Source organism: Trematomus bernacchii, unplaced genomic scaffold (genome assembly GCF_902827165.1).
Source record: "Trematomus bernacchii unplaced genomic scaffold, fTreBer1.1, whole genome shotgun sequence".
Taxonomy (NCBI): Eukaryota; Metazoa; Chordata; class Actinopteri; order Perciformes; family Nototheniidae; genus Trematomus; species Trematomus bernacchii.
The window spans coordinates 65,001-91,901 of record NW_022987600.1 but is presented as its reverse complement, the minus strand read 5'-3'; the positions used below and the strand labels follow the sequence as shown (position 1 = coordinate 91,901).

At 39.9% G+C, this 26,901-nt stretch overlaps 2 protein-coding genes across 2 annotated transcripts in view; one reads left to right on the top strand and one right to left on the bottom strand.

Moving 5' to 3' along the window:
* The window catches only part of LOC117482547 (polycomb group RING finger protein 3), an 83,531-nt gene extending 82,331 nt beyond the window's left edge, over window positions 1-1,200 (bottom strand). Inside the window, exon 1 of the mRNA XM_034130668.1 lies at window positions 1,085-1,200. The gene's annotated coding sequence lies outside the window, so the exon portion shown is untranslated. The remainder of the gene's footprint in view (window positions 1-1,084) is intronic.
* A 7,001-nt stretch (window positions 1,201-8,201) lies between these two features.
* Window positions 8,202-26,315, top strand: LOC117482549 (solute carrier family 49 member A3-like). Its single transcript, XM_034130672.1, has 10 exons — window positions 8,202-8,651; window positions 13,479-13,637; window positions 13,991-14,207; window positions 15,887-15,963; window positions 17,499-17,636; window positions 19,271-19,387; window positions 21,000-21,152; window positions 23,227-23,384; window positions 25,172-25,275; window positions 25,460-26,315. The coding sequence occupies exons 1-10, from the start codon at window positions 8,487-8,489 to the stop codon at window positions 25,633-25,635; spliced, it is 1,464 nt and encodes a 487-aa protein (XP_033986563.1). The 5' UTR covers window positions 8,202-8,486; the 3' UTR covers window positions 25,636-26,315.
* The last annotated feature ends 586 nt before the right edge of the window (window positions 26,316-26,901 follow it).

Below are 26,901 nucleotides of genomic sequence, written 5' to 3'. Positions count from 1 at the left end.
AGCCATGCTACCCGGGTTGCGAAAGTTGAGGAAACCGCTGAACCTAAACCCTAGTTCTGTGATGAGATAATTCAGATGCATATTCTACCCCCCAAAAAACTGCATGGGTTTAAGCCAGGTTTAAACCTAGGACACCTTCATCTTCTGACCTGCTAATCACACCGGCCATGTGTTGCAAAAGTTGAGGAAACCCCAGAATTTAAACCCTGGTGCTGGTGATGATAAAGTATCTAATAAGTAACATGTGGAGACATAAGCTAATTCAGATGCATCTTCTACAAAATATGTAGGAGTCCTAGGTTTAAACCTGGCTTAAACCTAGGACCCCTACATCTGTTGACCTGATAATCACCCCAACCATGCTTCCAGTGTTGCAAAAGTTGAGGAAACCCCTGGTTCTGTCCTGATAAGATCATTCAGATGCATCTTCTCTAACCCACCCCCCCAAATAACTGCACAGACTTGTTGGCTGCTCTATGCATGTCTTCCCCCCCCACCCCACAATGTCACACAGGCTCCTCGCTGCAGCAGCAGTCTGGCGAGGGGCGACATCCACCCTGAAGAAGAAAAAAATGCACCAACTTTCTGTTGTCTTGATTTAATCCCAACCTCATGTAGATGTTGCACACACACACACACACACACAGTAACACACACACACTGAACTTTGGACGGCAGCAGGAAGAGCCTTAATGGTGGACCATGGGGAAGAATTGGTGAGAGAAACAATGTTGCATTTAAACCTATGATTTAAACATGCCGAGACAGGCAGGGAGAGAGGCGGGGATTGAGCCTCTTCCCCGGGCCGGATAACCGTGTGCACCCCGGCTCTCCTAGCGTTAAACCCGGCTTCACATGCACGGTTTCCCCCTCTTGAAACACCCCCATCCCTTATGTGCAACTGCAGGGCCCGGCGCCGCCATACACCAGCCCATAGACACATAAAACAACACGTATAGCACCAGGCGGAAAGAGACATGCGAAAAATGAGGAGGTGGGGGGGCACAAACCGGGACCGTAAGCCAGTTTCAGACCCACTGAGGACCGGACTATGGACAGAACCAGAACAGTAAGAAGAACTAACCTGTTTGGGAGCAGCACGGTCCGCTGGATATTGGGTTGAATCCGAGTTAAATCCACTATCAGTACAACAAAGAGGCGAAAATGACCGAGCGGCCGCGGAACAGGCCGAACAGCACTCAGTGGTGGAGTGGTGCGCATGCGCAGAAGCAAAGCCGGAGGTGGTGGAGGGGGAAGGGGGGTGTTGTTGATGAGTGCAAGGGATTTTATTATCTATATCCTTTATTTAAGAAAATATATATGTGCATCAAACATTAAATACATACAAAACATGGACATCCGGGGTACACAGGTACATATATTTCATTTGTTTATATATAATTTAGAGTCAGTAATGTTTTTGTTTATCAATTCGACACTGCTTAAGTTTGTATAGTATAATAATGCTCATGTTTAATTTCCTTATTATTATTATTATTATTATTATTATTATTATTATTATTATTATTATGTTGTTGTATTATTGTTTTACACATTCAAAATAAATCAAATCAAAAAATATATACAGAGTAAACAAAAATAGATACATATAAATACAAAGATAATATTATCCATTTCTTCTTTTGAATGTGAATTAGTAAACATTTGTATCAAATCCATCACATTTAAAGTAAATAAAAATGTACTTACAGCTAACTAATCTTATTTTCTATTTATTCAACTAAATATATGTACATCAAACATTATATACAACACGTGTAATAATAATAATAATAATAATAATATCTAATAAGTTACACATGGACACCAGGGGTACATAGGTATCTTGGCTTTTTAATGACTGTTTTTAAATGCCATTTTGCCGCTGGTTTTAATTGATATATTCAGGCTTATTATTTTGAGTGTTAAAGTCCCCACGTGTATTGGGGTTAAAGTCCCCTCGTAGGTAGTTAAAGTCCCCACGTGTATTGGGGTTAAAGTCCCCTCATAGGTGGTTAAAGTCCCCTACGTGTGCCGTTTTGGTTTCAAGACCCTGGTTCACGGAGTACACCAAAAAAAGTCCTAGAAAAGACAACTTTAAATTAAAGGTGGGGTAGGTAATTCACTTCAGAAACACTTTTTGTTATATTCCATGGAATGCTCTTAACATCCCGATAGCAATGAATATATTAAATGCTTTGACAATAAATACATACAAAATGTCATCTGTGGAAGCCGTAATACTGTACAAAGCACGACCAATCATCTGAGCCGGCCCGGCTAAAATAACTGGATGGCCTACCTGCCTGTCAGCCTTCCATCTCGTGCACAAACTTATCTCGTGCCCTCATTGGTCATGTGCGCGTTCGTGTGTGTTGGAGGAGGGGCTCTGTAAGGAAGTCTGAAGGAAGGGGCAGATTTTTTTCGGCTGCTTACTTTCAAATTCTAGCGCACTCGAGCTGGTTTCTCCATTCTTACCTACCCTACCTTTAACTAAGGCATTTATAAAAAAGAGGAATAGTTTTGGTGAATACTAAAAGGTACCATGGGGTCGGATTAGAATTTTCCAAAGGGGGGTTCGTTTAGCATGAAACACTTGAGATAACTAAAGGACAAGTTAAACAAGAAAGTAGAAAGAAAGGGAGGTCATAGAAAACTAGTCAGTCAGACCTAAACATTTCAGATGTGTGTATCTCACACTGCACTGTGACTTTTATTCATGTACCTTTGCTTTTAAATTAGTGTTTTTAGATATCATTTCATAATATGTTTCTTAATGTCTTTCATTTTTGTAAAGCACTTTGAATTGCCTTGTGTTGAAAGGTGCTACATAAACTTGCCTTGCCGTACAGAGTAAAACAATTAAACTAAAAGATATTAAGAAATAAAGAGAAATATAAATACAATTGTGATAAAAACAAAAGGTAACGTTTCAAGTCAAATTATTTATGAAATATACATTTGGTTTTGATTGCCTTCTAATTTTAATAGTTGTAATAGCGGAGCCATACTGTTGTAATTCTAAGTGAAAATGTGCAACATGTGTTATACAGTCAGTTCGTCTCTTCTTGTGAATGTGACACTTTCCCAAAATAAAATGTGTTATACACAATATTTTTATCAAATCCAACACCTTTAAAGTTATAACATGTCCTTATCCTGAATTTCTATCGCTCATCCCGTTTTTTCTTTTGAGAAAATACTCAACATCAGTCCAAAACATTCCTCAAAAAATCCTCAAAACCTAAAATATCCGATTGTACATTTTATTTTCCATCATCCAACCCAGTTTTAGGTAGAAACTAGAAGTGCACACGGAGGGCACAGACCGCATCCATGGCCTGTTCCATATGTGACAAATAATGTGTGTTTACTCCCCATCATTCGGATATCCTCCACGTTAAAAGAAAAATGGATGAGTGGCGTTTCCATTATCCTGCTGAAGAACTCCGAACCAAACTGTAAACATAACTTCCTCGGCGCAAGTTATTACACTTGTTCTGGAAAAAGCCCTCAAAATACTAAGTTAAAAATCTTAAACCATAACATTATGACTTCATACTTCCAGAGAAACGGAAATGTATGCTTTCCAGATCTTTCTAAACTCACCGATGGAGGGCACTGTACCAACAGATCAATTTATTTCTGTAGATGAGCCAATATTCAGAATATTTTAGACCGATCACATTTAAACACAAGGGATGGTTGTTTGGAAGAGGATTAGGAAGACATCTGAAAAAAATGTGGGAGATCTGACCAAAGGGGAACTTATTTTAAGTGTTTTTCTGATATTGAGAATTTCAAAGCAAAAATAGAATTATAAAAGTCTGAATTCTGACTTTTTTCTCATAATTCTGAATTTTTCACGTATTTTTCTCATAATTCTGAATTTTTCACGTATTTTTCTCATAATTCTGAATTTTTCACATCTTTTTTCTCATAATTCTGTATTTTTCACGTATTTCTTCTCACAATTCTGACTTGTTTCTCAGAACTCGTTACAAAAATGTCCCTTTTGTTCAGATCTAAAAAAAGAAATCACATGTGGCCCTCATCCTCGTAGATATAAAGTTGAACATGGCTTTGGTTTTCTGAAGAGGTCTGGGGTTTGGTAAAGATTTGCTGTGGTTAAACTACAAGAGTGTGAGTGGGAACTTTTGTCACGAAACATGGCTCGCTGCACGCTGCTCGCTCCTAACAGGAAGTAATGATGTTGAAACACAAAGAGTCCAACATGTCTGTTTTAGCAAAGCCACAGGCTAACATCTGCTGACCATCGATGAGTCAGACTCACGCTGCTGCAGATGTGTTTTTGTTCAAGAGTTGAAATTCAAATCTTCCAGCACAACACAGCATCTTTTCTTTGCAGGATGCAAAGTAACTCGATTTAAAGCTTCCGGCTGTGTTTAGATTAATTCAATCAAGACGGAGTTACTTCCCAGTGACGTTGATCTTCGTATAAAGAGGTTACGGTACGAGGGACTTTTAGATAAGAAAACAACTAGCCTTACGTTACTGATCACAGCTGGAGAAGATTAAACCAGAGATCATTATTTGCTTGGAACACTATGCGACAGTTTATGAAAAATGTGATGGTAGAAATGAGTGAAGAGTACATTTTAACTTCTTATGACTCAATAATAAAAGTTTAGGACTCTTGACTTGAGTGCAAAGTCTTGATACTTGTGAAGCAATGACTTGGTCCCACCTTTGATATAAAGTCAAACACGGCCCCCACACACACATATAACAACAAAGACAATACTACTTATGTGCTAAATATATTTACCGTAAATAGCTGTGGAATATATATACTTCCACCTTTAATCCTTTCACCTGGCTGCTATATCGCTAAACTGTGACTGGTACTAGATGTGTATTTTGTAATGTTGTGATTTCTAATTGTATCTTTTAATATGTGTATGCTTCTTGAGTGATATTAAGCTATATGTGGCTCTTTACTTACTGTAACAAATGTGCTATACACTTTATACTGGTTCCTTTATATTCCTATATGTAGCAGACTGAGTGGAAGTGAGGGGAAATACTTAGACATCAAAATAAATGTTCATCCTTCAAAATAGATGAATACAAATTGAACACATTAAACGTTAAACAGCACCAATAAGCCCACCCTTTATTCATTTAAAGGCCCTAAAATGAAAGGATTTGGTTGACAATTCAAATCATCACAGAGCAGTTGTGATGAAACTGTTGAAACAACATCCACAATATTCATCTGGCTGCTACTTAAAAATGATGTATCTATTACCTAATATATCATATTTCAATGACTTGCATATAGACTGTTGCACTATTTCACTTTTTTAAACTATTTTTCTTCTTGTATTTACTATTTACTCTTTACTTGCACTATATTTGTCTGTTTATCTGTGTTTTGTGTTGCACTGTTGGAGAAGCCTGTGACACAAGATGTTCATCGACATAACTACACTGTAACTATGTCCGTTTGACAAATAAAGAACCTTGAACCTTGGACCTTGAACCTTGAACCTTGAGCAAGCAAAGCAAAGTAATTGCCTCTTAGTATCCTCAGCTGTTGTCAAAGAGAAAGCGAACATGACCTGAGAGGAATGTGTCGATGAAGCAGTTTCAGTGTGAAGTTTGTCGGAAAGGGACTCACAAAGGGTTAAAGACAGGAGGAGTGTTCAGAGCTCAGAGAAGATCAGGAAGAGAAGACCTCTCACTCTGTTCCTATTACCAGCTACAGAAAGTAAATAAAGACATTTCGCCTTTTGGAGGACAACATTTAACACAATTATTCAATAATGCAAACTGAGGAAAGTAAGACTACTCCTGTTCCTAATAAAACACACCATTTGATTGTTTTTTTTAAAAAGATGATTGAAACCGCTTCTATGATATCCTCATCATGTCATTTTTGTTATCTCGATTCATGCTATTACTACATGTTTATTCTTATTATTCTTTTTTTTAAATTTGTATTATCCTGTGTGTACTATCTGTGCTTCTGTCTTCTTCTGCTGCTGCTGCTGCTGCTGCTATGACACCTGCATTTCCCTATTGGGTCAATAAAGGTCCATCTTATCCTATCTTATTGTGTATGTCTACATGCCATGCTGTTTGTTTTGTTTTTATTTACAGACTTTAGGATTTGTGATCTGCTCCTTTCTTTGATTACTAAATATATTTGGGGATTTAGATACGACTAAATTAGCCTCAGCTTTACCAGTGAGGAACACGTAATGCATCGATGATTACAATCCAATAATATGGGTCTAGTAAATTAGATTAGATTAAAGTTGCATTGTCAAGGATAACTTGTCCTTCAAAGACGGCTATTTTATTTAATCAAAGGTCACACAGAGGCATTTGTTTTTCCAATACCTCCATGTGGACTTTTATGAAAAGACAGCGGTAAAAGAAAACAGAAACAGCATCCTAAATGTTGTAGAATACACAGAGTACTCCTGTAGCCTGTATGCAAACATGCACAATGCATTTAGTTTGCTTTTTAAATATGTTGCGATTGTTAAACCCCCCCTTTTGCAGTCATCATGAATAAGACAACACGTGTTATTAAAGGTGGGGTAGGTAAGTTTGAGAAACCGGCTCGAGATACACTTTTTGTTATATTGCATGGAATGCTCTTAACATCCCGATAGCAATGAATATCTGAAGTGCTTTGACAAAGAATCCATAAAACATTTCATCTGTGGAAGCCGTAGTACTGTAAAAAGTTAGACCAATCATTTTACCCGGCCCGGCAAAAATAACTGGATGGCCTACCTGCCTGTCAGCCTTCCATCTGTGCACAGACTTATCTCGTGCCCTCATTGGTCATGTGCGCGTTCGTGTGTGTTGGAGGAGGGGCTCTGTAAGGAAGTGGCAGATTTCTTCTGGCTGTGTATTTTCAAATTCTAGCGCACTCGAGCTGGTTTCTCCAAAATTACATACCCCACCTTTAAGTCTCTGAGTACATTTCAAAGTAACCGTCCCAGCCCTGATGCTCAACAGATTATATTTATTCATGTATTAGTTTATTCCACTCGTGGCAATTATTATTAAAAGAAAAAATTGTAAACTTTAAGCAGTTTTTGAACCCAGGATGGAAAGGAGCAGGGAGAAGAAAAGTCATATTCAGAGGTGGAAGAAGTACAAGAGTTTAGTAATACTCTGTTTCAAGTAAAAGACCTGCATTCAAAATGTTACTCAAGTAAAAGTAGAAGTACTCAGATCTTGTACTTGAGCTAAAGCAGAAGTATTCAGATGTTGTACTTCAGAAAAGTAGAAGTACTCAGATCTTGTGCTTCAGTAAAAGTAGAAGTACCAGAGTAGTAATACTCTGTTACAAGTAAAAGACCTGCATTCAAAATGTTACTCAAGTAAAGGTAGAAGTACTCAGACCTTGTACTTGAGTAAAAATAGAAGTACTCAGATCTTGTACTTGAGTAGAAGTAGAAGTACCAGAGTGTAGTAATACTCTGTTACAAGTACACATATTAAATACATGTAGTTGAGTAAAAGTACACGATTAACCTCTGAATTGTAGTGGAGTAGAAATACAAAAGATCAAAAAATGGAAATACTCAAGTAAAGTAAAAGTATCTCAAAATGGTACTTAAGTACAGTACTTCCCACCTCTGGTCATATTTGACCTGCCAGTTACTCACAAATCGAGGGTCTGTCAGTCACAGCAGCTTACACATTTTACAGTAACAAGAAACCAAAAATACAATCAAAAGTCAACACAACAATCTCCCATTGATCAGCAAAACAGTTTTATAGTTTCACATATGGCGGTACCGCAGCATCAGGACTAAAACCACCTGGGGACAGTTTCATCCCACAGGCCATAAGACTATTAAACACCTGACATTTTGAAAGAACATCCATAACATTCATCTGTTTGCAACTTATATCAATATTCCAATTACTTGTATAGACTATTCTGCACTATTTCTATTTCTATTTAATTGTATTTACTTGCACTATTATCTGTTTTATTGTGTTGCAATGTTGGAGGAGCCTGTGACCTAAGATTTACATTGTCATAACTACACTGTAGCTATGCACACATGACCATAAAAGCCTTCAATCTTGAATGTAGAAAAACGTGTATTTACCGGTCTGTTGTGTTATTTACGGAGTGGTTCATCTTGACTGTAGAAGATCTTTGTTACAGTCCACTCCCAGTAGTGTTGTTCCTGAACCAAGGCACCATGAAGCGGTGTTTGTGTTTCGATTCTCCCAGCCGTCAAACTGCTGTCTTTTTTATCAGATATGTCATAACCCATCACAAGACAACACCATGGATTCACTGCTTGTATTTTAAAGGAGATATAATATGTTTTTAAGGACTTATACTATGTTTTTGTAACGGCTCTGTCACCGCCTACATTAACATTACATTACATTAACGATACAATGTTGTGTTGTACAGTGTTAGCTAACGCCACTAGCCACCTAGCCTAACCGCCGGTAAACTTGTACCGTTGGTATTAATGGAGGGAGACCAAGAAAACCGCTCCGAGGTTCAAACGGGTTGTGCCGGTGTTATTCCCGGTTCACCGAACACTGAGCTGAAGAAACTGTTATCTTTTAAAGTTTACAAGAGGAGGTGGTTTGTTCTGCTGGTTCTATGTCTGTTGAACTGCTCCAACGCAACGGTGAGTTAACGTGTGTGTGTGTGTGTGTGTGTACATAACACAACATCAACAACAGAGTAGGTATTGTATTGTGTACATTACACCCATATTACACATCAATACAGCCCTATTACTCTGTTATTACATCCATAATACAAATAGTAGCTGGGTTATAATCAAACTGTTACATGTCTAATATGTGTAATGTGTAATTGTAAAGCGCTTTGAGTGCCTTGAAAAGCGCTCTAATAAAAATGTAAATGATTATTATTATTATTATGAAGCAACATGATTAATTTTTTTCTTTTAATCTGAGTTTTCTAATTGAATAATGTTGTCAAACAAATGTGGTGGAGTGAAAAGTACAGTATAGCCTCCACATTGTAGTTGAGGAGAAGTATAACGTAGCATAAGAAATGACCTCAACATTGTAGGCCTACTAATTCACAGTAACTGAGTACAGTGTCCCAATATTACTCAAATAGTCTGGTCACACCATACATTAAGCTCCAGCCTAGCGTCCGTATTAGCAGAAACATTTACAATCTGTGGGAACAAATCACAAAGCCAAGAAGTTTCTAATTACACAAACCTGTGTTTCCACATTCAAAACAAAAGCTGCAACCTGAATCCCTGACAGCTTGTTGTCCTTTTACTCAGATATCTGGCCATCTTTCTGCACTGATAAAGCAGGTGTATCTGTGAACAGTGTGTCAATGACATGTGGCGCCTCCTTATGTTTCCTGGATACTGATATAGTTCCCCAGGGTGAGATGCCATAATCATCAGAGTGAGCCTGGAGGCAAAGTGTGCCGTCTCAGTCATGCAAACTGAGCGTCCGTCACCTCCATCACCCCCCCAGCTCCCATGGGGACTGGTCCTGTCTATGGTCCTCTCTATGGTCCTCTCTGTGAGCACCATTGTTTCCAGGGGTGGGGCTGTTCCCTCTCACAAAAGACGCTCAGCTTGCCGACAGTCATTCATGACGGAGCGAACAACAGCCGATGGGCCAGTTAGACATCTATCAGTCGGCCTTTAGCATCCAAACTGAGGCCTCAGGGGGGGATTTACAAAAAAACAATAACAGTAGTTGGCTTGTAAATTGATTTAGGATTCATTTTGAGAGCCATAACCATATTTACATTGTGTTAAATCACAGAGAGTGTCATGTGGAAACACTGCATGCAGAATATGAAACACCAGAAGCTTTGTTTGAAATAAATAAGCCAAAATTGTTAAGTCAAAGTCAAGTCAAAGTCAACTTTATTGTCTATCAGTTTGTGTGTTCAGACAGAGAGATCGAAATACCGTTTCCCACAATCCCGAATACAAAAATACAAATATATATAACGCTATAAACGAAGAAGTGCTAAAAGCCATTTCCCATTATGCGTGGGTATGGAAGCAAATATTAAAATGTAAAATACCAATAGTATCTAAATGACTCAAATTTGAATAATAGTTATTTACTGCACATTTTAGACCGTTTTATTCAGGTAAAATTGCAAAAATGTGTTTGAGAAGTTTGGGTTTGTTTCACGTTGTTGAATAGCCATTTATGTACAATATAAAGAAAGAAAGAAAGATGGACGTTTATTGATTTAAATTCAGTAATTCTTTGGACTGATCGGGACGTGAACCGGCAATCAATCAATGTTTTATACTTGTTTTTAAATCTGTTGTATTTACAAATAGTACATTTTCTTACCATTAACACCAATCTTAAGAAGAGGTGTTTTTTTAAAATGTGACTAAGATAATATGTAATGGCAAATCAAAGATCACATGTTTTGTTTTCTTTATTTGGTTATGAACCGTTTGAATTATTTATAGCCAAAATCTCTGCACCTGCATGAAGTGCTGTAGTTTCAGTACGATATGAAACTAGTGGAAACTATAAACGTGGTCTTGTTGTAGTGTCACCATATTGTGAAAGTGTGTGCATCACGTAGGGCTGCACAATTTGGGGAAATAATCTAATTGCGATTTTTCTGACAGATATTGCGATTCGATTTGCGATATTTGTTTTTAAGCGACCCAACGGAAGTTTATTGTAAAATGCGGCCATATTTCCGGCTAGGAAGGTCGTATCAACGTGCTCCCGTCTCTAGCACCCCCGCAGCCCGAGCTACGAGTGGAAGAACTAAACTTACATGAAACTTCCGTTGGGTTGCTTTAAAGCAGGGGTGTCAAAATCAAGGCCCGGGGGCCAAATCCGGCCCGCGACTTCATTTTCTGTGGCCCCGCAAGAGCTCTGAAAGAATGCCGATTTACAGAAGCACGTTGCCCATAAACTTCATGTCCCACAATGCATCTCTCTATTGACTTTTTTCTCAGAATTTGCCTTTCTTTTCAAAATGTTACTTTTATTTTTTTCAGATTATTTTTTTAAATTTTTAAATCATTTTGTCACATTCTCACTGAAGAGACTTGCCCTAGACTTCTGCTTTCAGACGTAGTTAATTATGAAGTTATTACCCTATCTGATAATAATCCAATGCAGAGGCAATAATGTAATATAATACATTATTTTATATATACTAAATATTTATATATGTATTTTTATATAGTCTTAAAGTTACAACCGGCCCTTTGAGTGCAACCATAATGCTGATGTGGCCCGAGATGAAATTGAGCTTGACACCCCTGCTTTAAAGTCAAGCTTCAGTTTAAGATTCACCCTGTAATAGATAACATGTGATGGAGCATTACTAACCTGACTCAGATGGTTTGTTTCACCAAACCATCTAGGAAAGCTCCATTGGAAGCCATTTGGAAAAGTATTTCAAAAATACTTGGCAGGGGATTGGATCAATCTGTCAATCACCTTCTATCATGGGCCACTTCTGATTGGTTAACAATGGCTGGTACATGTGGAGCACAGCACTTCTGATTGGTGTGGATGACTGACACACAAGAAGAACTAAAAATCGCAGGCTTTGCGATTTGATAATTGCATCATTTCAAATCGCGATTTCAATTTTAAATCGATTAATCGTTCAGCCCTAGTATCACGGAGACTCTGCAAACAGAAAAAGGTCTCAACAATAAGGAAAGAAGGATGATGTTAACCTTATTAATTTCCTCTGTGAGAAACAGAACTGCCGTTGTGACTCTAAATCAGCTGACCAGCTCACGAAGACTCGACTGCTTAAAATAGATGTATTCATTGTCAGCAAACAGAGAGTTGTAGTGTAGAGGCTAGATGGATTTAATCACAGCTATCATCTCTATACGCTGCATGTCCTCTTTAATACTCAGTGCTGTACGATACCAGTCTGTGGAAACATTGGTATAACTGCCTTTTTTTATTTATATTTGAAAGTCTTTTAAAAAATGGACCTTGAGTCTCGTCAATAAAGCTGATTGATTGATTGAATGCACTTTAATGCTGTTTCTAAATACAGGTTCATATATAAACACATTTCTTGATCTCTTGTTATACGTGTGTAACCTGGATTTTGGGTTACTAAGCTAACTTTTACAAAACAAGTCACATTGCCTGTAGAAAAAGAGGTTATTGCAGTCATTTGGATGTGTTTACGTGCCCTGCAGGAACATGGTTACTGTATAATCCCTGTTGTATGGGTTATGGTGAAAGAGGTTTTTATCAAAGTTGAAGCTTGTTCATTATATTATATTATGTCTCAGTTTCGTAGTTTTATACTCGTCCTAAAATAAAGGCTACTTCTCGTATATCTTTTCACTCTCTCAGCAACTCTCTCAGGACATGCATGTTAGCTGAGCAGATGGGCCATTTCCTCTTCGTGTCCGGGTCACATGTCATGCTTTTCCGGTTATTACCCGTCCCCTTGTGTGTTATGAAGGTTTTTCTGCATGTAAACGGTCTGCAGAGTCACAAACCCTCAAAGTACACCCTGTAGCGAGTAAAACTCTAACACAGAAAAGACCTGTCTATGCTGCCCCAGAACGCCTCGTTGGACATTTCTCTTTTTCCATTTTTTCTTCCTGGGTATGGTAACGTAACGGCTCCTCACACACACACTCACTCAGCCTTATCTTTTCTCACACACACACACTCGGAGCTCAGGCTGTGAGTGTGTGTGTGTGCTCAGGCTGAGCTCCGCGGTGTCTCGTTGTCTCGCAGACCCCACGCAGCAACCAGGAAACGACACCAGTAATCCAGCTCACACTGTCCGCTCCTCGAGCCTCAAAGGGCGGAGCAGCGAGCCCCGCAACGTCCCGCCAACACGGCACCCAGACCCCACGCAGTATTCTCATCTGTTTGTCATTACTGGTGTCATTTTCTGGTTGCTAACAAACGCCATTGTAACACATAATCACTGATGTTCCGCTGTAACGGTGGTGGACTCATCAGAACAGAGTGGGCGAGCTGACCAATCAGAGCACACTGTATATAAAATATGTATACAAATATGTATATCCAATCCTATATATACACAATCAACAGACACATTTATACATATGCACACATTAAGACATCAATAAAAGCACAACAATCAATATATACAAAATAACAGTCACTTCAATAACTTTAAGAAATGTGCATTAGTGCAAGATTGTCCATAGCAGCGTAAAAAGTGTCTGGTGCTGGATTTGAGTGTCTGAGAATGTAGGGAATCCTTCAAGTATTATCTGCACACTTATAACACGATATAATGAACAACAGGAAAGTCTAATGATTGTTATACACAAATTTCATGGATTACCATCTGTAACTTACACCTTTTAATATATTTGTAAATCAGCCGAATGAACATCTGTCGCCCAAACTAACTGAAAGCTCTCCACAAAGAGAACGTTTGTTGGTATCCTGCTAAAATAAAACATATATTTGACCACATTTTGTCCTTTGTGTCCTCCCAGTTATGGCTGAGCTTCGCCCCGGTGGCGGACCAGTCGGCCCGGTACCTGAAGGTGGGTCTGGAACAGGTCAACTGGCTCTCCATTATCTACATGATAGTGGCCATCCCGCTCAGCTTCGCCACCTCCTGGATGCTGGACGTCCTCGGGCTGCGGATCACGGTACACCTCGCTCTGGACATAAATAAGGAACCTGTGATTTACTGGGAGGATTCAGCGACAAAATATTAGGGCAATAGCTGCGTACACTATTTAAAGGTCACCTATTATGCAAAATCCACTTTGTCATGTCTTCTATACATCAACATGTGTCCCCTCTGTGGAAAGAGATTCTGAAAGTTTGAGGAAAAAAGATTCGCTCACTTTTTGTCCTGATCCATTTCTATAAAAACCTGTCTGAAAATGAGCTGATCAGATTTTGGCCACTTTATGATGTCATAACGATTTTTTGGCTTGTGTAACCATTAGCCAATCACCAACCAAGCTTTTATCTATCTGTCCTGTTCTCCCTGCAGCTGATCCTCGGCGCGTGGCTCAACATGTTCGGGGCGCTGGTTCGATTCCTCGGGACGGGGATCTCCACTGACCCTGCAGCCCGGTTTCCCTTAGTGATGTTCGGCCAGACGCTCGCCGCCATCGCTCAGCCGCTCGTCGTCTTCACCCCCGCCAAGATGGCCGCTCTCTGGTTCCCCGACAACCAGCGCGCCACCGCCAACACCATCGCCTCCATGGGTGAGGGATGCACTCTCTGGTGTCACTGAGAGCAGGTGGTGGGGTTTGGTCAAATCTGTCCAAAGACCAGAGAGGGCAAAAGTACACACATCCTTTTCTCAAGTAGAAGTACAGATACTCGTGTTTAAAAGTACTGACTAAACTTCTTTACTCAAGTAAAAGTAAAGAAGTATGGGCTTTGAAATGTACTTCAGTAAAAAGTACCCATAACTAGCAGCTGTTTTAAAGAGTACCTGACCTCCCTTTATATTAATAGAACAATAATGTCATTGTTAGCTAATGAATGTTTCCATGCTGAACAACGGCAACATGACAACGTTTTCATTGGTCCCTCTTCTTTAGAGAAGACCAGGAAATGATGGATACACAGATCGTGTTCAAATCAATAGGCACGCAATGACTCTAAATAATAATGATCACGCCACCAAACACACATTCAAACTAAAGGAACCAGCCTGTTTGGAAAATGTGAGAAGTAGAAAGTACAGGTATTTGGGTTCAACATGTAAGAAGTAGAAAGTACAGGTATTTGTGTTCAACATGTAAGAAGTAGAAAGTACAGGTATTAGGGTTCAACATGTAAGAAGTAGAAAGTACAGGTATTTGTGTTCAACATGTAAGAAGTAGAAAGTACAGGTATTAGTGTTCAACATGTAAGAAGTAGAAAGTACAGGTATTTGTGTTCAACATGTAAGAAGTAGAAAGTACAGGTATTAGTGTTCAACATGTAAGAAGTAGAAAGTTCAGGTATTTGTGTTCAAAATGTAAGAAGTAGAAAGTACAGGTATTTGTGTTCAACATGTAAGAAGTAGAAAGTACAGGTATTTGGGTTCAACATGTAAGAAGTAGAAAGTACAGGTATTTGTGTTCAACATGTAAGAAGTAGAAAGTACAGGTATTTGTGTTCAACATGTAAGAAGTAGAAAGTACAGGTATTTGGGTTCAACATGTAAGAAGTAGAAAGTACAGGTATTTGTGTTCAACATGTAAGAAGTAGAAAGTACAGGTATTTGTGTTCAACATGTAAGAAGTAGAAAGTACAGGTATTTGTGTTCAACATGTAAGAAGTAGAAAGTACAGGTATTTGTGTTCAACATGTAAGAAGTAGAAAGTACAGGTATTTGTGTTCAACATGTAAGAAGTAGAAAGTACAGGTATTTGTGTTCAACATGTAAGAAGTAGAAAGTACAGGTATTTGTGTTCAACATGTAAGAAGTAGAAAGTACAGGTATTTGGGTTCAACATGTAAGAAGTAGAAAGTACAGGTATTTGGGTTCAACATGTAAGAAGTAGAAAGTACAGGTATTTGGGTTCAACATGTAAGAAGTAGAAAGTACAGGTATTTGGGTTCAACATGTAAGAAGTAGAAAGTACAGGTATTTGGGTTCAACATGTAAGAAGTCAAAGTAAAAAGTCGTCAGAAAAATAAGTAGTGGAGTAAAGTACTGATACCAGAAACATGTACTTAAATACAGTAACAAAGTATTTGTACTCCACTACTTCCCACCTCTGCCAAAGACTAAACCATAAGAGAAAATGTTACTTTGCCTGTAAAAAGCAAACACATAGGCTCCTCCTGTGGGTCAGGTACAGATCTCAGGCTGTTTAATAACCAGTTTAAAACTATTTGTAGTGCTTTTACCACAGGACATAAACCAGTTTCTCTCTTCTCTCCTCAGCTAACCCTCTGGGCATGCTGCTGGCCAGCATGCTCTCTCCATGGATGACTCAAACATCTGGAGACATCCCCGACCTGGTGAGCCACAAAGAGACTTCTTTCTTAGAACAGCAAACTCCCTTGAAATGTTTAAAAGCCAATTTAAAACCTATCTTTTTAACATGGCTTTTTCAATTTGGGTTAACTTTCAATTCTCACTAGTATCATTGTCCATGTTTTACTGTATTTTTTCTAAATGTTTTCAATCTCCTGGCAGGACTTTGCAGCAGTTTTGATGTTGAACTAGACTTCCAGTGAATACTGATATTGCTCTGTGTGTGATGGAGGGTTAAAGGCGACTGATTGCTGAGCTCAGTCGGCCAAAACAACTTCACACGTTCTAATGTGTGCAATCTTCTGCCTTTTAAGTGGGCAAAAGCAGTAACTTTAATGATTCATCCAACGTTAACTACTACAAAAGCATCTCTTAACAACCAGGGCTGTACTGGAGGTTTTTATTTTACATCCCAAGCATCAAACATAATGTACTTCATCAGTCTTTTTATTATTAAATACATTTTTGTTGTGATATAATGAATATAACCAGGGGTGCACATAAGTGGTACGCATGCGCGGCAAACATCTGAAATGCGTACCGTCACTTGTCTCACTAAGCGCATTTGCGTACCGCCGGACTTGTGAAGCATTTCCAGAAGGCGCTTCGATCACTGGACGACAGAGCCGGTCGCCGTGCGCACAGACGGGGCTGCTGGTAACGTCGGTGAGGACAACGGAATTGTGACACAACTTCCGGTGCGAGTTCCACGCCCGTGCTCCACTAGCGCCCACCTCCACCCCTCCCGTCGACGTTCAATACCACCCCCCCGTCGACGTTCGCGAAACAGAGGGGCTGAACACAGAACTTTGCGTGGGCAGCCCTGAGTACCAAACATTGTCTCCTGGTACTCATTTGAGTAACTCACTAAGAAACTGATGTGCACCCCTGATTATAACTCATCCGTTTGTGCCTCCCTCATCATGCAGCAAGGAAAGAGCAAACCGTGTTTTGACTTGAGTTGAAAAGCTAAACGTCACAAAGTATGGATGGAACCAGATTATCTCCTTAAACAAACACATGTTGCTTTTTAAATACATTTTGACTTTTGCACTGTACAACGGTCACGAGATATTTTGACATGTTTGGAAAATATGTTACGCAACCACTGAAATCTAATAAATAATATACAACTTAAATATTAAGATCAGAGAACACCTGTGCAGAAATACCAGGTTTAAACAGAACATCTATGTTTTGATTGAAGCTATTCAGCACATTCTTTGGATATCTTTATTGTAATGAGGTGTCCTGAATGCAAGTAACTACAATCATGTCCCTGGATTTAAACCCTGTTGATTGCCTTTTTGCATATGTCTACTTTCAACTGTCCATCAACTGTTAAACTGTCCAAAAATATTTTTAAAAGAGACATCAGTTCGCTATAATAATTGGATTCCCAGAGTGCATTGTGGGATTGCGGCTGCTCACCTGCTAATGATGATGAATGGTTTTTGATTTCAGGTGCCAAAGTCCATTCATCACATTATTTGTGTGTGTGTGTGTGTCCCCCCTCTAGCTGCTGGCCTATGCAGTCCCGGCGTGCATCATCTGTTTCCTAGCAACAGTGGGGCTACGGAGCAGCTCCCCCCCCACGCCGCCGTCAGCCAGCGCCGAGTCCTCCGGCTCAGAGCCCTTCGTACAGGGCATCAAACTGGTGAGGACGACACAGAAACACACACTCATTTCATTTTAAAGGTCTCCTATCATGCAAAATGCACTTTTTGATGTCTTTTATACATAAATATGTGTCCCCGGTGTGTCAGGAAACTCACGCAGCGTCAGAAAATAAAACCCTTTCTCTTTTCCTCCGTACCCAAATCTCTAAAAACGGGGCTACAACGGAGCTGATCCAGATTTGCGTCCGATATGACGTAATATCTGAAATGTGGACCCACGGCACTATCAGAAACGTTGCTATCAGAAACAATGCCCGACGTGTTTTGGACATAATATGGTCGGTGTTTACATTAGCATCGCTAACACTCAGAGCTAACCTGTACTGGAGAGCATGTGTGTGAAGAAGCAGGAAATAAAAAGGAACTCACCTTGTGATAAACCCTCAAGAGAGAAAGCCTTTGAGCTCCATACTGTTTCAGAAATAATCCTTGATGTGGTTTGGAACATGATGTTCTATAATCACGGCAGCATTTAACTGTAGCTGCTGGGTCATTCTGAGCAGGCATTAGCTCCGCCTCCCCTAAGGACCCTGAACCTGCAGTTCTCTAATGGCGCATTTCCACTACACGGTCGGCCTCGGCCACACTCGGTACGGCTCGGTACGGCTTGGCCGCGTTGGGCCTTAACAGGGCCGACTCACTTCATGCTGCGCTTCCATTACAGTTTAGGAACTGGGGTAGTTACTATAGTAACGCAGTGTAGGCGGAGCCGTGACGTCATCTTCAATGAGAAATCCAGAAACACAACACAGCCGTTAGCCGTTAGCACTCAGAGCTCACAGCTCCTTATATATGTTCAGAAACTAGACAAAAGTTAAACAAGTACACACCACAGACTGCCTGTGTCATGGTGAATACAGTCGCTGCTTTATTTATGTCTGTATAGGCCGTTGTTGTGAGTGTGGACGGTCGGGGCATATACTGCGTTAGCTTAGCCAATCTCCATCTAGAAAAACACGAATTTTAAAAGGTTTTTCGCCTGCCGTCTGTCTGCAGACTTGACAAAGCATTAATTCATGGTTTTTACTAACCGGTATCAGTATGTTGTTACTTCGGCATCATTTTGAAACGTGTATTACAATTAAATCACGGTCAAATATGTCCATCTTGTTGTAGTTCTAGCCCTCTTGCCAGCGCTCCTCTCTCTAGTTTAGCATACTCAGCCCGACTCAGCCCTGTTTGTTGGCCCCGATAGAACCACAATTTTCTAGGGCCAGAAAAGAGGTGAAAAAGTGGCCCCGCGCCGTGCCGCGCCGGTAATTGGCCTAGTGGAAGCACAACCAAAAAAGGGGACGGCACGACACGGCACGCTTAAAGCGAGCTCCGCGCTGCAGTGGAACTGCGCCATTACAGGCTGAAACAGAGGGATATGAGGGATGTCTAAAATGCATGATCTGTTTGGTATTTTGAGCAAAACACATCATAGACATGTTTTTTTATATATTGGTATATATCTGAGACCCATAATATATGCCTAAAAATAGCATAATAGGTGACCTTTAATGTTTAGTTTTGTTTCTCCTTGTGTGTGTTCTCTTTGCCAGCTTATATTTGGTCTCCTTCTGAAATGTTTCACTGACCTCATTGTCCTTTCTCCATGTCACCCTGTCAGTTACTGAGGAACCGAGCCTACCTGGTTCTGATGCTCTGCTTCGGGTCGGGCATCGCCGCCTTCACCTGCTTCTCCACGCTGCTGGAGCAGATCCTGTGTGTGCAGGGGTACTCCAACGTGAGTGCAATGCATCGTGGGGGATTAATGGGTGTTAGCTACACTAACTGATATCAAACGAGCAGCACAGTCGATTTGCAGCCTCACATATATATACTTTATATGTGTTGTTATTTCAGAGTCAGAAACAGGTTTATCACCAGGTAGGGTGACACGTACGAGGAATTTGACTTGATGTCATGGTGCATAGATACAAGTAAAACAAACATTTTAAAACACAGATAGAGAACTAGAAAAATATTAAAAATAATAAAAAATATAGTAAAATATAACAGTGTTTACATGGGATGGAATAAAATGTGGAATAAAAATCGGCAGTAATAAAAACAGATATTGTTGTACATTGTGTGCATTCATGTAATGTAATTTGTGGCTGTTAGTTTACTTACTTTAATAATACTGCTATTTTTACACGTGTGCTTGACTCTTTTTATAACAGGTTAGCGTGCTATCTTATCTGCACTGTCTCTTATGGTGCGTTCACACCGGACGCGATGTGAATATTCGCTTCACTCTAATCGCTCGAGTTTCACCACGGCTGTCAGCTGTGTTTACTCGCATCATTCAAACAAGACGCGCTGGCTCGGGGGCTACAACTAAAAAAAATGAACATATTTTACCGTGATTTAATTGTAATACACGTTTCTAAATGATGCCGAAGTAACAACATACTGATACCGGTCAGTAAAAACCATGAATTAATGCTTTGACAAGTCTGCAGACAGACGGCAGGCGGAACACCTTTTAAAATGCGTGTTTTCTGAATGGAGATCGGATCGATCAGGATAAGATAACCTTGTATATGCTCCGTCCACACTCACAACAACGGCCTACAGACTGAAATAAGCATTAGCTGTTGTACATATCACTGCTGTGGGACTGATACAAGATTTCTGATAAAACCATTACATAGTGGAGAATTGTTTGTCAGTAGAAAAAAGACTATGAATAAACAAGTGAATGTATTCATTGAGGCATTGACAGTGAAAATGATCTTGAGTAACAGTTACTCAAGATCATTTTTGCATTATTGCATTATTTTTAGCGAAAATGAAGGCTATTAAAAAGTCATTTTCCAAGGTATTACATTTTGTAGCTTGTTTTCAATAAGTATATAAATTGTCCAAAGAGGTTGTATTCTACAGTCTGCCTGAATGTAATCATTGCGTAGGTGTGTAGTGTGATTCTGTGTAGTTTATTTATGGCATCCCGTTGGGTTTGACGTCATCTGAACAGGACATCGCACGCTCACTGCTTGATAGCGCGAGAAGGTCCGTTTACGCCGGTTGTTAAACAACATCGTTATGGGGAAATGCAAGTCTGCGTCCAAATGGTTGGAAGATAAGGAGGAAGGACAATCAATACTGTATATAGTCAATGTGAGGTAAAGTGTGTCGCCAATGTAACCGGTTAGAACTCGAAGTGGCGATGAGGTCTTAAAATGTATGGAAAGGGTCTTAGAAAAGGTCTTAAAAGGTTTTACATGTGACTTCAGGATTCCTGCATATACCCTGCTGATAGGAGAACAGGAAAGACTTCAGACCCTGGTTTCTCACCCACAGTTAGCAGACTGTGACAATAAATATATACAATCTTTTTTTTTCTTCTGCAGGAGTTTGCCGGTGTGTGTGGAGCGCTCTTCATCGTGTTCGGGATAGTCGGTGCCGGCGCTCTCGGTCTCATCGTGGATAAAACTAAGAAGTTCATCGAAGCCACGAAGATCAACCTGAGCCTCAGCGCTGTCGCCTGCATCGCCTTCTCCGTGGTGAGGAAACAGAACTCACTGTTTGGGCTTTTACTTTGTTTAAAGGCAAGGCACTTATAGCAATGTTCTCCTTCTTGTGTAGGAAAGGTGCACAAAGCTTATGAAGGAAAAATTGTGCAACATTTGATTATTCCTTAATAAACTTGTTTTGTTTTATTTTTCAACTAATTCAATAATAAAACAGACAATGTATACAGACAAGGTACAAGAAGACAAAGGTAGTTGAAGCAGGAGGGCAGAGAGCATGGCTTATAAAGAAAATAGCTCTCCTGTCAGTTAGTCCACCAACACCATGTGCAATAATATTATTATTATTAATAATGTTCTATAATAACGTGCAATTACGTATCTGCCACTCAGAGGTGGCGCTAGACTTTTTTTTACGATCCTGTCCGTCAATTTGACGGACAGGATCGTAAAAATGTCGTAAAATGTCCGTCAAAATCCATTATTACCCGTCGGTCTGTACACAACTCTGACGGGGGTGGGGGGAGAGCTAGTGATGTGTCGGTCGCGAACGAGCCGGCTCAAAGAGCCGGCTCTTTTAAGTGAACGACGGGCGCCGGCTTGCGCCCGCGAACGAGCCGTTTTTACAAGTAATACAAGACAGAATGATATGATGATCTCCGCGCTACAGCTGCTCCGTGCATGCATGCAGTGGCATGTCATATCCAAGGATTAGAGTCTGTTGGATGCTGCTGTACTGAGCATTGCAATATATTTATTTGTATTATGTTTTTTTATGATTAGAGACAGTTGGATGCTGCTGTACTGAGCATTGCAATATATTTATTTTCACTATGTTATTTATTTATGATTATCCTTGGGCTCAGCAAAGATTTGATGTCAGCTGTTGCTGTCTTTTTTTCTATAGTTAATACTGAAATAGAGCCCTGCTGTTTTGTCAGGGCCTTTTCTTTAAATATAATTTTAAAATGTCGATACAGTAGCCCTTTTTTTTTAAATGTCTATGCTTAGGTTTTTATAGGTGTTGCTATCTGCTTTGTGTAGCGTGGTTCTACAAGCAAGTCTGTGCATTCATGTGGTATCAGAGAGATACAAGGGTCTGTAAATGCAATGAAAACAATTGGCCACAGCAAATAATTGATATTAAACATGTAATTTTTACTTTTGAATACTTCAGTACAAAGGATGTATTGAATAATTTAAGTGATATGTGTACACATATAAATCATTAGTCAAAACAGGGCTACATTTGATTGAATTATAAAAGGTATAATATGTGGTAAACTGAAGAGCCGTTTGGGAGCCGAAAGAGCCGGCTCTTCTTGGTGAGCCGAGCCAAATGATCCGGCTCACCAAGAAGAGCCGGAATTCCCATCACTAGGGAGAACACGCTCGTGAACTGTCAACAGGGGGCGGGCGCTGGCTCGTGAACTGTCAACAGGGGGCGGGCGCAGGCTCGTGAACTGTTAGCGCCGGTGTTATGCCGTGTTATGCATGCCCACTGCACCTCGCGGGAGCGCGCGCAGCGTAAAGCAAATACTCCCAGACATTTCAAAGATTTGTTCGGCAAAGTTAGGTTTGGAAACGATATAATTTCCTTTTTGACGGGCATGCATAACACGGCATAACACCGGAGCCCCACTGCGGGGATACTTTGCTGCTGTTCTGAGTTTGTTCTAATCTGTCAAAATGACGGACTGCTTTCAGATTTTTCGGTCATTGTTAAAAGAAATCCATCATAGACGGAAAATATTCGGTTAACGCGACCACTGCTGCCACTACGTTTTTTTGCAATACTAAATAATGTTAATATTTACATTAATTATGTGACCGTCTATGTTTCCTGTAGATATTTAATTGCTCTTGTTACTGCACTGATAGTGTACAGTTTTATTATTATTGTGCTGCTGTGTTTATTGTATTTTTGTAACCCTGGCACAACAATTTCCTTTGGGATGAATAAAGTCTTATCTTATCTTATCTTATCCAATCACATTGCAGCTGGTCCAAGACCTCAAATACCACAACAACAAAAGTAATTATAAATCCCGATGAATGACTTCCTGTAGATGCTGTGTGACACTCAGAGTTTTCTCTCTCCTCTCAGGTGTCTCTGATGCCGCAGCAGAAAGTCGCCATCGCCGTCGTCTGCTCGCTCTTCGGCTTCTTCGGTTTCTCCATCTACCCCGTCGCCATGGAGCTCGCTGTGGAGTGCACCTATCCCGTCGGAGAGGCCACGTCTTCGGGACTCATCTTCGTATCGGGGTACAGCAAACACACAGATCACACTACGGCAGATTGTTATTAAAATGTAAAATAATGTGCAGTTTTAACACATTTCTACCCGGATGTTATGTCCAAAAGTCCTGGGTTTCTCCCTAAAAGAGAGTTGTTCATTTGAACCGTTTGAAGTCAAATAATGGTCAAAGCTCAGTTTCTTTTTCATGTTAAAGAAAGTACAATAGAGAATCAAGAGAAATTCAAATGAGCTGTCGACTATGCTCCACATTTCAAAGTGAAAAAGTCAATTTAGTTTGTAACATATGGCATTTAAAAAAATCAAATGTCCACAGATCAGTTCCTGGACTTGATCTACTTTTAAATCCAGGCTGAAGACTTTTATTGTTGCTTTTAATTGAACTATTCACATCTTAAACTGCACTGTAACTTTAAAGGGGACCTATCATGCAAAATGCACTTTTTGATGTCTTTCATTCATAAAGATGTGTCCCCGGTGTGTCAGGGAACTCACGCAGCGTCAGAAAATAAAACCCTCTCTCTTTTCCTCCGTACCCAAATCTCTAAAAACGGGGCTACAACGGAGCTGATCCAGATTTGCGCCCGATATGACGTAATATCTGAAATGTGGACCCACGGCACTATCAGAAAGTTGCTATCAGAAACAATGCCCGACTGTTTTGGACGTAATATGGTCGGTGTTTACATTAGCATCGCTAACACTCAGAGCTAACCTGTACTGGAGAGCATGTGTGTGAAGAAGCAGGAAATAAAAAGGAACTCACCTTGTGGTATAACCGGCAAGAGAGAAAGCCTTTGAGCTCCATACTGTTTCAGAAATAATCCTTGATAATCCATGATATGGCGTTTCATCACGGCAGTATTTAGTTTAGACAGTAGCTGCCGGGTCCCGCATGAGCTCAGACCCCTCCTTTTTTATTTTGTAAACCTTTATACTAGGGCTGTGCGATTATGGCAAAAATCATAATCACGATTATTTGGGTCAATAATTGATATCACGATTATTAAATACGATTATTCATTGACTTTGAAAAATCCATTTATTGAACTTTAAAACAAATACAAATAATAATTTGAACAGTATCTTTTTAACTGTTGATTACCCTGAACGTATAATGCAACTGAAAAACTAATACAAAAATAAATGATACATTTAAATAAATAATATCAAAATAATAAATACCAATAAACAAGATCAACAAATATTTTGGAGCGCACTTCCCAAAGCTACTAAACATATATAAATATGATAAATACAAATAAATGAGACCAAAATTAATTAGATCAAATATGTTCTAGTGCACTGTCACAACCTAGCAAAGCAAAATAATTGTTTTTTTCGATTATGTTGTTTTCGTAATTGTGGCAAGCCAAAATCGTAATTGCGATTAAAATACGATTAATTGCACAGCCCTACTTTATACCCCAAATCAGCACTTTTGAAACAGGAAGTGAAATAGAGAGATATGAGGCATGGCTAGAATGGGTGATCTGTTTGGTATTTTGAGCAAAACACTTCATAGACATGTTTTTTATATATTTGTATATATCTGAGACCTATGCTATTGCCTAAAAAAAGCATGATAGGTGACCTTTAATTCATGTCCCTTTGTTATTCATGCTTTATTATCTTTGCTTGTGTGTTTTTAAATGCCATTTTGTAATATGTTCCTTAATGTCTTTCATTTTTGTAAAGCACCTTGAATTGCCTTGTGTTGAAAGGTGCTGTATAAATAAACCTGTATGTGATGTGATCTTGATACTGACGCTGCGTGTTTCCTGTGGTGTTTCAGACAGGTCCAGTCCTTCCTCTACATCGTGCTCCTGCAGGCTCTCAGCAAACGCCTGGCCGACTCCCCTCTGTCCACCTGTGGAGACGCAGTGCTCAGCTGGAAGGGTACGTCACTTCCTGTTACACTATCGACATTACTCAAAGATTCAAAGGTGTTATTGTCGTATGCACAAAGCTACAGTGTAGAGATGGCAATGACATTATTCTGACCTGAGCTCCTCCAACAATGCAACATATATAATAAAACACAAAAATACAACTACAATAATATCACTAAATGTGTCCTCAGTGCCGATGCTGGTGCTAGGGGGGCTGATCGGCGTCTTCTCCTGCGTCTTCGTCCTGTTCTTCAACACGAGGTACCGCCGGCTGGAGGCCGAGGAGCAGGCCACGTACGGGACCAAAACCATAAACTCTTCGACCCCCGAGAGCACTCCCAGTGAGGGGAAGGAAACCGCTGACTGATGACCACAGACTGACAGACAGAGGGCATTATGGGACTTATACCTGGTACCAAACAGAGAGAAGCTTTTGTGAATCAAGACATTCCTTCTCCCATAAACTATTTTTTATGCCGTTGATGCCAAACTGACATTTATCCTGTTGCTACTTACATCTTCAGAATATTGTAAACTGATTTTATTGATATGCTTTTTTTTTACAGAAAAATGTAATTTGTAGGGAAGAAATCTTGGGGTATAGTTCTCTGAATGAAGGTAGCATCTCATCATGTGTTTAATACAATTTTCATTGCAGTAATACGAGAGAAACGACGACAAACCAAAAATATAATGCGGTTTGATTCAGACTCTGAAGAAGCGCACATCTTCAGTTTATTTGTACAGACGTTCCCACAGTGCCACAGACTTCACTCCAGTGTTTCCTTCCAGCAGTCATGGGAAACAGAGGAAGTCTTGTAGCTGCATCACATGATCCTCATCCACTTTCTGCCGCTGTGCAGAGAAACTGGATTCATCTGACTCTCAGGGACTTCCTGATGTTTACTGCTGAGGATTCAGACCACTTAATCATTCTCCACCTGGAGCTGCTGGAAACACCTCCATGTATCACCTCACCGTGTCTCATCCTGTTGTACTGTAACACAGTCTGAATATAATGTATTAAAGGTCCCCTATTATACTGTTTTTCATCAATATATTATAGGTCTCAGATATATACAAAACATGTCTCTGAAGTGTTTGGCTCCAAACACCAAACAGATCATTGCAGCATCCCATAATCCCCTCTGTTTCAGCCCTGTTTCAAAAGTGCTGATTCTCTGTCTGTTACTTTAGATGAAAAATAAGGAGCCCCTCCCCACGCCCCTCTGAGAGATATTTGGTTAAAAATAACACAATGGTGCTCTAGGAGGAGATTCAGGTGCCAAAATCTGATCAGCTCATTTTCAGACAGGTTTTTATAGAAATGGATCAGGACAAAAAGAGAGAGAATCTTTGTTCCTGAAACTTTCAGAATCTCTTTACACAGAGGGGACACATGGTTATGTAGAAGAGACATGGAGAAGAGGGGACACATGTTGATGTAGAAAAGACATGGAGAAGTGGATTTTGCATAATAGGTGACCTTTAATATTGGTCATGTTTTCTGAAGTGAAGTCCGTCTGTATCTCACTCTCAGCTGAATGAGGCTCTCTTCTCTCATTTACAAATACAGCGGCAAGCTTTTAGACAAACTCCCCTCTCTCCGACAGAAACGGGAGATGACGTACAT

What these genes read in the sequence shown, in the direction of transcription:
- LOC117482549 (XM_034130672.1), top strand. Translation starts at nt 8,487, where the DNA reads ATGGAGGGAGACCAAGAAAACCGCTCCGAGGTTCAAACGGGTTGTGCC. An exon ending in TGAACTGCTCCAACGCAACG is followed by an intron (nt 8,652 to 13,478) that starts GTGAGTTAACGT and finishes GTGTCCTCCCAG; the next exon opens with TTATGGCTGAGCTTCGCCCC. An exon ending in CCTGCATCGCCTTCTCCGTG is followed by an intron (nt 21,153 to 23,226) that starts GTGAGGAAACAG and finishes CTCTCCTCTCAG; the next exon opens with GTGTCTCTGATGCCGCAGCA.